The sequence below is a fragment of the Erythrolamprus reginae genome, chromosome 1, assembly GCF_031021105.1.
Source record: "Erythrolamprus reginae isolate rEryReg1 chromosome 1, rEryReg1.hap1, whole genome shotgun sequence".
Taxonomy (NCBI): Eukaryota; Metazoa; Chordata; class Lepidosauria; order Squamata; family Dipsadidae; genus Erythrolamprus; species Erythrolamprus reginae.
Window position 1 is genome coordinate 191,743,293 of NC_091950.1, and position 14,021 is coordinate 191,757,313.

General features: G+C 36.7%; 1 protein-coding gene across 2 annotated transcripts in view; it reads right to left on the bottom strand.

Moving 5' to 3' along the window:
* Positions 1–1,962: 1,962 nt before the first annotated feature.
* The window catches only part of SP3 (Sp3 transcription factor), a 29,539-nt gene continuing 17,480 nt past the window's right edge, over positions 1,963–14,021 (bottom strand). For both annotated transcript variants that reach the window (XM_070731773.1, XM_070731772.1), the window contains 4 exons: positions 11,996–13,352; positions 4,447–4,639; positions 3,920–4,116; positions 1,963–3,696 (listed from right to left, as the gene is read on the bottom strand). In XM_070731773.1, coding sequence (XP_070587874.1) covers positions 3,380–3,696; positions 3,920–4,116; positions 4,447–4,639; positions 11,996–13,352 — 2,064 coding nt within the window. In that variant the 3' untranslated portion in view covers positions 1,963–3,379. The remainder of the gene's footprint in view (positions 3,697–3,919; positions 4,117–4,446; positions 4,640–11,995; positions 13,353–14,021) is intronic.

Here is a 14,021-nt window from a genome sequence, read left to right on the forward strand (position 1 = left end):
TGAAATGGAGAGGCAGCAACCTTCACCTCAGAATCTCTAAAATCTAATTGCTGAATCACAAACTATGATTCAAAAGTTACTAGAGCAAGGCCGTCAAACTCCTGACCCAGTTTAGAGGGCTACAGCCAATTTAGTAAAGGGTGTGTGTGTGATTGCTACATGTCATATAATGACGCCATGATGATGCAAGTTTGATACCCCTGATGTAGAGGGCAGGATATCTCTAGTCCCTCATGCTCATCACTGCACAGCCCTGTTTGTATTGGTATGTATGTGAGCTCAGAATATAAACAAATTTCATATCATAAATAAAAACGAAATTAGAGGTGATGCATGATGTCTCACGGGAAACAGCTAAATCAACTTAATCCAATTGGTATATCTGAATAATCAAGGTGACTTCTTGAAAATAATCCCATATAGGCTATTCTCAATTATCCAGGTTATGGTTGTCCCAAAGTTGCTTTTCAAAAAGGCAACTGGAGTTTCTTGTGGGGGAGGGTGTTCCCCCTTGAAAATGTTTTGCTTCTAAGCCAAGGAAGTTTTTTGGAAGGGAAGCAAAATATTTTTCAAGAGGAACAAAACAAGCAAGCCCAGTTCCCTTTTGGAAAAAGCACCACTGGGATCCCATATAGGCCCTTTTAAATTCTATCTAATGGCTTTGTAAAATGAGACGATTCTCATGTAAAGAATTAGAGCAATTACAAGGTCTCTATAGGAGTGACTTGGGTATTTGTTAAGAAAGTAGGCAAATAATCAAGGTGCATCAAAATTGGTTGCAGAACTTAATGAAAGGGCTACAAGAGAACACTAATATAAAATTAAGAGTACAGTGTTCCCTCGATTTTCGCGGGGGATGCGTTCCGAGACCGCCCGTGAAAGTCGAATTTCCGCGAAGTAGAGATGCGGAAGTAAATACACTATTTTTGGCTATGAACAGTAGCACAAGCCTTCCCTTAGCACTTTAAACCCCTAAATTACAATTTCCCATTCCCTTAGCAACCATTTAGATTATTACTCACCATGTTTATTTATTAAAGTTTATTTTAAAAAACATTTTTTAAAGGCAAACAAAAGTTTGGCCATGACATATGATGTCATCGGGCGGGAAAAACCGTGGTATAGGGGGGGGGAAACGCGAAGTATTTTTTAATTAATATTTTTGAAAAACCGTGGTATAGACGTTTCGCGAAGTCCGAACCCGCGAAAATCGAGGGAACACTGTAATACCATAGGGATTATGTAGCATTTAGGAACTAAAAATAATGCAAGATATATCCCATGCTATACACATCCTTCCAATGGACTTGCTTGCAGCTCTAGCACTACCATAAATTAGCAAACAAGCAATTATATATCTTTACTCTTTTGTTTTGGTTATATGATAAAAGTTCATTCCGAGCAACAGTAAAAGCAAAACACCAAACCTGGCTTGGTGAATGCTCCAGGGTGAGGAAGCAAGTCTGCTGGCATCTTCACGAGCGACACAGTCTGCCAGTAAAGACTTCAGCAAAGTTTGCCATTTTTATTTAGGTACTGCTTTAAATGATGGACAGTCACATGGCGCAGCACTTCCAAAAGGATGCCTGCTGGACCACCAGCCTTCCTGCATTCTCTAATACCCCAGTGATCTCATGGGTGCAGTGAAGGATTGTTGGGGTGTTCAGTTTCTTTCAAAGTGAAGGCACAATATCAAAATTGTGTATAAACAAATCCAGATCAAAAGCTATATATATCCAAAGAGATCCATCAAAATAAATTGAAAAAATAACTGTCTTTGAGAGCTGCACGTTTCTTGATTGAAATGAACATGAAAGAAGAATTATACTGGTCTATTGGTGAACAATGAAGTGTCTAAGGTTTGCTGTGCAACGGTACAAAGGAACACAATCTGTCTCCATGAATTTCAATGAGTAATTTTTAAACAATTAAGCAAAGGCCAAAAAATCCAGAAATCCCAAGTCAAAAGGAAAAAAAAATAGTGTTTTATTAACTACCACACTGTTATAATACACTTTAAACGTACAATAAGGTAGCCTTTAAATTTGAGGTGGTTTGAACAAATGAACAGATTTTCCAAATGTTTGTAAATAGTGAACTCTTGCAATTATTGTACTTTTTTTTTTTTGTAAAACGGGTAGAGCACTTACAGACTTGGCTATGCAAAGTAAGAGTGTACATTTTTTAATAGTTGAAAATATAAACAGTAATTAAAAATAAAAAAATCAGCTTAATAAAAAACATATATGTTTTATCAGTTAAATGTACTGGATACATACAATTTAAGGGAAGCATAAAGGAAAGATGTGGATATTTAAATGCAGCTCAACTAACCAAAGCTTGGCAGAAAAAAGCGTTGTAAAACCCTTATTCCACTATCACTAATATTAATATGGACTATTGTCCCTATGGAAATGATTTTCTATTATTTGCATTTGCATCTGTGTATCTGTGTCTGAGTGCTTATGTGTCCTTTTTTACTGATAATTTACATGATGGCTTTTAAGGCCCTGGCAGACAGATGTATTTGGAGACAAAGTTAGATAAAAATTGCAATTGACATGGATACCCTTAATTTTTGGTCCTCCAATATTCAAGAAAAGGGTATCTTTTTGTTTCATCACGAAAAATGCAGCAACTTATTTTTATTTAAGCTTTGAATAATTTTAAACATCAGTTATGTTGCCCAAATTAATTACTTAAAGAATATTATTAACAAGACATTATTTTGGCAAAATTAAACTTTAAACATGGCTTTTCAACAGGATTTAAAAGGTGACTATCCCTAGAGCTCCATGTTAAAATGTAATTTTCAAAATCCTACAAGAGTAATGCTTAAAATATTGTACAGTTAACCTAATTAAAATAATTAGCTTCAAAATGACAACTTGATGAGCTAAGTAAAGCCTATACAATGAAACATTTGCTTGGAAACTTGATTTGTCAGTTATGCATAATAAAAATTCCAGTCAAGAAAATTACAAAATTTCTTTTATCATAACATGATTTCTTTTCACCAATCAACTTTTATCTTACAATAGATAAATACCAACATGTTCTCATTTTTACACTAAACCACAAAGGATTGATGCATTTGATTAGACTACCATTTTCCATTGTTAAATTTCTTTTTATACAAGTTGGTAAAATTTAATCTCTTCTAGATTCCAAAAGTACCTACAAAACCCATGCAATTTTACCATTTTAATATACTATGGAATATCATACAAAGTAAGGCATTTCAGTGTCATGTATAACCAAGTTACTGTCAATCCAAAAATTTTTGCACATCAATAAAAAGATATCTAAGAACTTAGGAACAATATTCTTTTCACTACTGTATAAAAATAACCACAATTAATAGGTATTTTGTGTATATTTATTCCATTGTCTCATTTCCGGAAACGGTAACAAGCTGTAAAGGTATTTCAGCATTGGTAAGAATATCTTGATTGCTGGTGCCAGATGTATTAACAGTTCCTATCCCTGAAACAGAACCTTGTTGAATATTAGCAAGGATAAGTGTTGTTCCGCCTGCAGTAATCAAAGTATCCTCTGATGTTGCTTCTACCGATGCAAGCACTGTACTGCTAGCATGAATAGCTTTTTTATTTTGATGGGTTTTAATGTGTTTGGCAAGATGGTCACTCCTCATGAAGCGCTTGGAACATTCTGGACAGACAAATTTCTTTTCACCTGGTCAACATATAAAAAAATAAGTTTTTTCTTTCATACCAATGCAATTGTAATCTTAACATGGCTGAAATTTGAAATCTCTTCCTTTTCTTTAAATAGAAAAGTGCATAAGATTTATAAGCATTGCTATAGATGTTTAGAAATCAGTTCCAATGATTAACCAGTGCTTTAATTTCCCACCCCATGCGCCAAAAGAAATATGTTTTAAAAAACAGATGGTCACCTGTATGTGTTCTCCTGTGTCGCTGTAGCTCATCACTACGGGTAAATCTTTTTCCACAAAACATCCACGTACAAATAAATGGACGTTCTCCAGAATGCCAACGAAGATGAGCTCGCAAATGTGATGTTTTTCCATACACTTTCCCACATCCTGGTATGTGGCAGATGTGTTGTTTCTTCTTTCCCAAATTGGTGCCTCTGTTAAAAACATGCAATGAAACAAAAGTTACTCAAAACACTGACATCATCAAAACATGTTGTATATTACACTGAAATGTAAAAAAACACATTCATGTACCTTGGCATAGATGTATAGTGATCAAGGGCATTAACTAACTCAGGAGCAGCATGAGCTGTCAACCCGGAATCTAATGCCACATCCTTCAATCTGTCACTTCCCCATTGGCAATGAAAGAGCAAGATGTACAGGTTTCCCACAGATACAGGTGCTCAATTTAATTATCACTCTCACTTTTGCCTCATTTATTTTAAGGAGATTTGCTGCACAATAAGACACGGAATGCATACCTTCCACCACCTTCTTTACAATTGGGGCAAGTGCAAGCTACCCTTCGCAATCTTTTTCCTTCTTGATGCGGCTGATCCCCTTCTTCATCTACCACCTGCACCCGCAAATGTGTCAGGTCATTGGTATTCAATGTAGAATCACCACCAAGTTGCCATTCTTCTGGATCAGGCTCCTCTTCTTTAATCCTAATATCTAAAGACAGGGAGAGGGGGAGAATATTACAGATCAACAGTCAGTCCCATTACACAGAAAGGAGAAAGCTGTCTTAAGATCTTAAGCTTTTGCAATGTTATCTGTTTATTCTGCCTTATCAATCAATCCATTCCAATCTCAGGATGCCGGACAACAATTTATGTAATTTTATTGATAGCTGTAAGAACTGCATTTCTCTACTGAAAACCCACATCCAACCTCAGTGTCAAATAACAATAGAACTTAAGAGTTATATCCTGCTTCACAATGCTTTGCAGCACTCTCTAAGTGGTTTACAGAGTCAGCTTATTGACCCCAACAATTTGGGTCCTCATTTTGCCTATCTCAGAAAGATGGAAGGCCGAGTCAAACTTGAGCCTGGCGAGATTCGAACTGACAAATTGTAGGCAGCCGGTAGGCACTCGAAGTAGCCTGCAGTACTGCATTCTAACCATTGGCTCCACCATGGCTCTTACAAGTAAGCATGCTTTTAAGAATACCATTAAAACATTACAAACAAAAGCAACCATTTTTCTAGCTGGAAAGTGAAAAAGTAACCTTCATTCATTCATTCATTCATTTATAAAAGGGGGCTTCTCGATGAAATATGTAAAATAATTCTGTTGAAACAGAAGATTTTAAAAATGTGAAAATGTTTTTAAAATGCTTTAACACTCCCCACCCCCATCCCACCCCACCCCTTGTAAATTATTCTCTTGGGCTGGGAGCTTCACTGATGTGTACTTGTCTAAACAGCTCAAGCAGATGTTTAATACCATGTAATGATAATGATAAAGTGACACATTAAAAACACATCCAAAAATGGCAAAGATTGAGCAAGTAAAACAAATAATTGAATCCAAATCCGCAACTATTTAACTGCTCTTCCCTCTGTATCCTCAGAGCTATATGAAAGGTCAGCATTATGCTTTTCCAGTCCTGATGTCAGGTTGAGTGTTAGCTCTTCAATTTACTTTGAATGGGAAGCCTTAAGAAGCCTATATATGGAAGTAGCATTCTTCCCAGACACAGCAAAGCCAGGCCAAGGAAAGATAATATTCTAGTATGCCAAAGGAAAAAGAAAAAAAAATCCTTAAATGCCAAGGGCAAGCTTTCAAAAGAAACAGAGCCAATATCAATTAAATACAAAGGGTTGTTGTTTTTTTAAATCTCTATAGGTATTTACTTACATTACATTTGTAGTACTTTTTTTAGCATTTGAGCTACTATGATTAGCCTATTTTTGTCTAACAATATCCATCTCTATATTCGCCAGCAGTGCCAAGGATATTTAATACACTTAATTTACCCTGACATTTAATAGCCTTCAGTTGCTGCAATACAAAATATGTACCTATGAAGAGGAATGTCTGTTGAGGAAGGCTAACATTATAAATATGCAAAGTGTTGCAAGAATAACTTGTAAAAACAAAAAAGATAAACTAATCACCATTCATATTTGTTTAAATAACTTAGTTGAATTATGGCACTTGCTGGACAAATTTCAGATTCAGAACAAGCAAGAACCAAAAATATTTTTCAAGAAGATATTAGCGTACATGCACACACACACAAATACACACACACACTTGAGAGTTTCCCATATAACGTCTTATAATTCATCATAAGTATTAAAGTTTGATGTTGAGGAAGACAGATAATTAAATAATATTGATCCATTTATATGAGTGAGATCATCTGTCACAATGGATTGAGGTATCATCAACATGCTGGTAATACTCAACTTTATATCTCTATCCCTGGTGACTCAAGTGATGCTGTCGCTAGCCTCTCATACGTCTTGGACATTGTAGGCACCTGGATACAGGACAATAAGCTGTAACAACCTTAACAAGGCTGAGTGGTTTTGGGTACATGGAGCATCAAGACCTGGGGGTTTTGACATCTTTCGTTTTGGATGATGTTACATTATACCTGTCCCGCCAAGTTAGCAACTTGGGGTTTCTCCTGGATCCATGTCTTCAGCTCAAAGAGCAGGTGACAGGTGTGGCTGGGAGAGCCTTTGCACAACTTTGGTTCCTGCACCAGCTGCAGTCTTTCCTATATCAGGACTCCCTGCACTAGAGCTCTACTGGATTTACTGCAAAGTCTTTGGAGCTCCTAGAACGGCCCATGTTATAACACTGCAGCATGAGCTGCACTGGCTGCTGTTTGTTTCCTGGTACAGTTCAAGGATTTGGTCATGATGTTTTAAGTCCTCCATGTCATGGATTCCAGGTTACTTGGTGAACCATCTCATCCCACTAGGACAGGTCCATCCCATTCACACTAGCAGGAGGTCTACTGCAGAGTACACCAACTGGTGGAATCCAGGAGAGACTTCTCTGCTAAAGCGGTATATAAGTCTAATTGCTATTGATATTGCTAGTGCTGACCTTCTGGAATATCCTGCCCACTGGCCTGGGCCTGTTCCCACCCTTCCTGTCTTTCTGAAGACCTGGCTTTGCCAGGTGGCCTGGAGACCCAATGGAGATGGCTATTAGATTAACAGCAGACCCCATGTCCTCCCTGTACATCCCGATCCCTCCCCATCCATTTTTAAAATTCATTTTGCTGTATTTAATTTTTTATTGTTTCATTGTTTTACTTTAGTATTGTTACATTTACATTTTTTATAATTTTACATCCCACCATTTTAAGCCGCCCAGAAGGGCCCCACAAGGAGGTGGGTAGCAAATAAATTTAATAAATAAAATAAAATATTACTCAACTCCAAAGATGAACAAGAACCACTATATAATAGAAACATGCACAACAGTACATGCGCTATTGTACTTCTCAACAGAACTGCACTTTAAGCTTCCAAATTTGGGTAAAAGGGCTCCCAATCTATCAAGCAAACACATGGGCAGCTTTGCTCAACTACAACTCCCATGCGCCTCTATTGTAACTTTTGTCTCACAATTTAAAAAAAAACTCTTTCCATCCCCTCTATCTCCGAATTGCAAAGGAAGACGCATTGAGGCCAATTATTCAGTTCTGAAGAAGTTTCTCTTTATAAGTGCTCAATGCCTATATTCTTTCTTTTAGAGGGCTTTCACCCCACCAAATTATTTTGCCATTTTATACCACGTGCCTAAAAACTGAAGTCCAACTCAGTTTTTTTCTATATGATCATCAACACAACAATTCTCCCAAGCCAGAATGAGTAATTCACTCAAACCAGAGGATTTTTCAGCATGAATCTTATGGCTCTTCACTCAGAAGCAAATTCTATTCTCTTCAACAGAATGGGACATAGGACTGTTATCTTGAAGAATACTGGTACAGATCCATTTGGTTTCAATTCTCTTTGCCCCAAATATCACTTTTCAGAAAACCAAAGAACTATTTATGCTTTCATGTGCATGCAAAAGAATGCTAATATTCTGTTTTTACCACAGTAGCATGCAACACGTGTTCAGGAATTGTAATTTTATGAAAATCCAAAAATACTGAGATATTGAGGCTAGTCAAACAAAGCAACACCTAAGAAAAAATTGCTTTAGCATTCTGATGCACAAGACAAGTTGCTCCATAAGCTCACCCTCTCAAAAATGATACATACAATATTTTATATTTTCAAATAATTCTGAAAAATAGATTTTTTTTTTTTAAACTGAAATATATGCTTGGGAACATTTGGCTAATTCAGATGTATCTTCAAGTGTTCCTCTATAAAAGCATTAAAATTTCAACTAGCAAGAAAAATACATGGATCTTCCACAAATCTGAGCCCTTTCCTACATTATTTCACTGCTAAGTGCTAACTCATTAAAACTGAATGCATTTGCACAAAATGACTGAATATATAACATTTTTCATTAAAACTAAAAATACATTTATCATCAGAAGAGAAAAATGTATCTAAAATGTAACAATGACGCAAAGTCATGTTTGTTAAAGGACTATTTCAGGTGAAAATACACCTGGTCTCCTCAGCTGTCAGACATGATTGATAAAACTTTGGAGGATGAAGGCAACTATTCAAACAGTGAGAATCCCATTAAAATTCAGTCTGCATGAAAAAGTTATATTACAAATGACAGTCATATGTCAATATAAGAAACATTTATTAATTAATAATTACTGGCTACCATTCCAAATGCTATATGAATACTTTGCTTTCTTGTCTTTTAGCTTCTCTTAGAAGATAATTTTAAAAGCTCAACTATCTTTGTAATGACAGTATGCAAATATGTCAGCAGCTATCAATACTGATAAAAAATATCCCCTGTGCCAGGAAAGATATTTTTCATCCTCTTCTCCCATGTAAGTCCTAAATCTGTTGCAAATAACCCATCGATATTCTAAAACAAGTTTGGACAAAGAAGGACTATAAGGCAGAGGGGGGACATATCTGTTCTTTTAGCAATGATCCTAACTGGATATCACTCAGATTCTTTTTAGGTAGGTCTGCAATGTTCAAGGATAGAGTTTATTACAACTAATAAAAAGAAAATATTTTAAAGTTTTTTATTCTATCCAGCCATTCCAAATTTTAGAAACTGTTTGGAGAAGTCCCTGCAGCTTTCTTTGGCAAGGTTTTTTCAGAAACAGTTTGCCACTGCCTTCTTCCCCAGGGCTCAGAAACTGACTAGCCCAAGGTCACCCAGCTGGCTTTGTGCATAAGGTGTGAGTAAAACTCTGTGGTCTCTCGGTTTCTAGTTTGATGCCCTAACTACTACATCAAGCTGGTCTCTGATATGGTTAGAAAATCTAGATAATTAATTATTTAAAAAGTGTGTTTTTAAAGCTTTTTAGTCAATGAGGTTAATCAATAATCCTCTTTCTAGAACACACATTCTTCAGTTCCAGATTCCAAATAATGGCCCATAGGACTAAGAAAGTGGAAAATATGCATTACTCCCCCAAAATGTATATTGACAGAAATCACATTGTTATATCCTGCCCCCTGAACTCCTATCCTTTTAACAGGGAATGATAAAAGACTAAGCAGAATGATAATCATAATGATTTTCTTTTCTATCAGTATCAATCAGAAGGTAAGCAACTAAAAATGTATTAAGGAAACATTGCCAAAGATAGTAATTTCTTCTTCGTGCAATCTTCTAAACAAAAAATATTCCCATATGCATTCCTTTTGAAAAAAATGTTTAATCTCATTTTAAGATAGAATCCACAGCTCTCATTTCCAAAGCATTTCATATTGGTGTTTATTGCTTCCTCCTTTTGGTTATAGTCCATACTATAGTTGCCATTCAAAGTTATATCTCAACTTCTTTATACAAGTGCTGCTATAAGATTTGGTGAAAGTATCCTGCAAGACTATCAAGCTAAGACATAGCATCCTATTTTCCAAAGTGCTCTCTACCATTCACCAACAGTTGAACAGGAGATTGATTAGGAGCAAATTAGGTGATTAATTGGTTGCTGGGAAAGTTCTAATGCTACCTCTTTAGAGGGATAAATTCCCATCAGCAATGAAATAGATACATATATATCCTCTTTCCCAAGGTCAAGTGTGTACACATAGTCCATAATAAAAGTGGCATGGAATCCTCGAGATAAAAAAGATTATTGTGTCTTAAATGAGAATGCAGCAGGATCAGATAAAAGACTCTGCAGACCACCATCCTGTTTGTGACAAAAGCCAATAATATAGCTCAAAAAGAGGATATGAGAACATAGAACATAAGAAGAGCCATGCTGAATCAGGCCAAAGCCCATTGAGTCACACAGTGGCCCATCAATTGTACATGGGGATCTCAAGCAGAAAGAGAAGGCAAATCCCTCCCTTTCCCCTGACCCCCAACAAATGGTACTTAAGGGAATCCTGCCTGCTTCAATCAACATAGAGGCGGCAGGTGGACATCCCTTTCAATAACCACCGATACACTTGGCATCCAGGAATCTGTCTAAGCCTGCCTTCAGGCTATCAAGGCTGACAGCTGTCACAACCTCTTCTGGAAGTGAATTCCATAAACCAATGGGTGAATATGGGTGAAGAAATATTTCCCTTTGTTTGTCCTTGCTTTCTTACCTATGAGCTTTAGGGAGTGCCCCTTTGTCCTAATTGTGTGATAGAGAAAATAATTTAAGGATTTAAGACTTAATGAACTCAATCTGTATAGTCTGGAGGACAGAAGGAAAAGGGGGGACATGATCGAAACATTTAAATATGTTAAAGGGTTAAATAAGGTTCAGGAGGGAAGTGTTTTTAATAGGAAAGTGAACACAAGAACAAGGGGACACAATCTGAAGTTAGTTGGGGGAAAGATCAAAAGCAACGTGAGGAAATATTATTTCACTGAAAGAGTAGTAGATCCTTGGAACAAACTTCCAGCAGACGTGGTAGATAAATCCACAGTAACTGAATTTAAACATGCCTGGGATAAACATATATCCATCCTAAGATAAAATACAGGAAATAGTATAAGGGCAGACTAGATGGACCATGAGGTCTTTTTCTGCCGTCAGTCTTCTATGTTTCTATCCACTTTTTCTATCCCATGCATGATTTTATACACTTCGATCAAGTCACCCCTTAAACGCCGTCTTTCAAGGCTGAAGAGACCAAGGCATTGAGTGCAATGGTCCACTTAACTTTTATTCTGCATGATGTATTTACAGAATCCTGGAGATGTACAATGTATAACTACCATAACTAGCAGCCACTGATGCCTTCATTGACAAAAATTAAATTAAATTAAATAGTTATCTGCGGGGAAAGCAAATAGTACAATCCAAGTATCTATTACACGTAACAATTATTATTGCCTGACCAAGTCTTCCACCACTGAGCTTCATCCCATGTTCAATATTATTGGGAGATCAGGGGAGGGGAATCTATCTGCTTTCTTTGTACCTCACAGTGCATAAAAATATATTCATATTCCCCTTTATCTTTTTTTCCAATAAAATAATTACCAAGCTCACGTACCAGAGCACTATTTTTGAAACCTCTCATTATTTTCAAAAGAAATTTCCTAAGTGGTTTCATAAAATGAGGTTGTGAAAAACACATCTGGATTTTCTGTTTCAGAACCAATTTTAGTGTTTCAGTTCTAAAATCAATTTATGCCATTAACAACTTGCTTTTGCTTTAAACTTATAAAAATATTGAGATTAGCTAATGGAGTATGTATGTCCAAATCTGGTATCAAAAATCTTTCAGAATCCAAAATTTGAAAAATATAATTTTAAAAACGTCAACTTGACAAATCACAAATCAATTTGACCATGAAAAAACATCAGAATTTTAGATTGTATGAAGGGAAATATATTTTGGGAGTTGAAATAATTTATTTCTTCTTAAACGACAACATCAAGTTTTACACGCTTCAATAATTATGACTAATTTTACCATAATTCAAAGCATTAGTTTTACAATACCTGCAGGACTGTCAGCATTTTCTCCAGGATGCAGCTGAATACCTCCAGAGTCTATGGAATTTATTGTAACTGTTTGTAGGTTTGGCAACTGAGCAGTACTTAGACTAACGGGCGTTGAAGTCAAGGCCCCACTTGCTGCAACCTGACCAAGAGTGAGGGTCTGCACAGGTGTCAATGTTATTTGTTGGCCAGGAGCATTTTGAAGCTGCAAGTTCTGCAAGTTCTGTACTCCTTGGACTTGAAATGTTTGCCAAGTTATTTGCCCAGATGGGGTCACTGTCTGTGCCTGGATTAAGAAAGTTCCAGGATTCAGCTGAAGCTGAAGATTCTGCAAAGCCTGTTGTGATATACTTTGGCTGGCCTGCACACCATGGATTGTCTGTTGCGCAATACCTTGTACAATCTGAGCCTGACTCGTTGTTTGTTGAGATTCTTGAAGCTGTATATGTTGTACGATAGGCTGTGCTGTTGAGACCTGAATATTCTGGGCCTGTGTCTCCTCCGAGACAGATGTTTGGATGTAATTTCCCTGAAGATCTGAACTATGGACCTGCCCACTAGTGGAGGGCAAACTGTTTGAATTTTGTTCTAATATACTAGTATTGTCTATGGTTACAGGCAGTTGTTGTGAGGATGACGATGTTGGCACAAATAAGTCTGTTTCGGTAGCTGTTTCCGTCATTTCAGGAGAAACCTGTTCTGCAGTCCTATCAGAAGTGTCCGAACTATCCATTGCCTGTGCAGTGCTTATCAAGTGTCCATCGGCATTAATACCTGCAGTCATGGTTTGAGAACCACTTAGTCCCAGAGAATCTAGATCAACGCTATTGATGGGAACAAATGCGATGTTTCCTGGCAGCCCAAGAGGAACATTAGCAACTACCTGTGCTTGTCCAGGAAAAGATGAACTGCCAATTGTAACCCCTTGGACTTGGCCAGTCTGTGATAAAATATTCTGAATGTTACCAGAGGATGTTCCAGAGGCAATAATGGTTTGATTGGAGCCAGGAATGATCTGAATTTGACCAGTTTCTTGATTCACACTACCATTATCAGAAGAGGCTGCAAACCCAAGCTGAACCTGCTGACCATCAGCTGTCTGTATCTGGGGTATTACTTGATACTGGACATTGGACACAGTGCCATTGGATGAATCCGAACCAGGTGCAACAGAGAATATCTGCTGATTCTGCAGACTTTGAAGAGGAAGAACGTACTGTCCACTTGAAGTTACTGTGGCAGTCCCTGGGATCTGTACTATGTTGCCAGCTTCATCTTTAATAGTTGTAGGTGTAGCAGATAACACCTCCCATCTATTCGGTGTTCCTGCTAACTGTACAGAGGCCAAATCTCCTGTCTAAACAAAAGCAAAAACAAAAAACAAATTAAAATGTCTGTGCAAATAACAGGTGAGCAATACATTACTTGCATGTACACAGTATGCCAAATAGTTCAATCATAGTGACATATAAAGTTAAATTTTAAAAATTCAGCTGTTGTCCATACACACAGAGAAAACTTTCTTCCTTTGTTCCTTTAATTACTTTAATTATTAATTCCATACATTAATCTAGATTCTGAACTGTTAATTGTAGAATAGCACCTATAACCAGCAAGTAGCAACCTATGTGTTTTATTTATTTTTTTCCAGCTGTTTGGTTAACTCAGTGCACAGAATTTGCTTAAGCAGTGAGTTCTTAAAAAGAAACTATTTCCAAAATTGTACATACATACATACATACATACATACATACATACATACATACATACATACATACATGAAGAGGCAACAGCCATTGCGATCTCCGGAACGTTTAAAATTTATTAAAAACTACTAAAATTAACTAAGCTTTCATTAGTCCGCTACTAACGTCCTCAGAGTGTTAAAATCCCCAATCTGACATATATATATATGAATAACTGAAAAGAAATAGATTTTGACTTGTTATGCCAGGATGCAAACAAGTTAATCCTATCAATTCAGCCTCTTCATATTTACACATGTATCAGTAAACATAATTAGAAA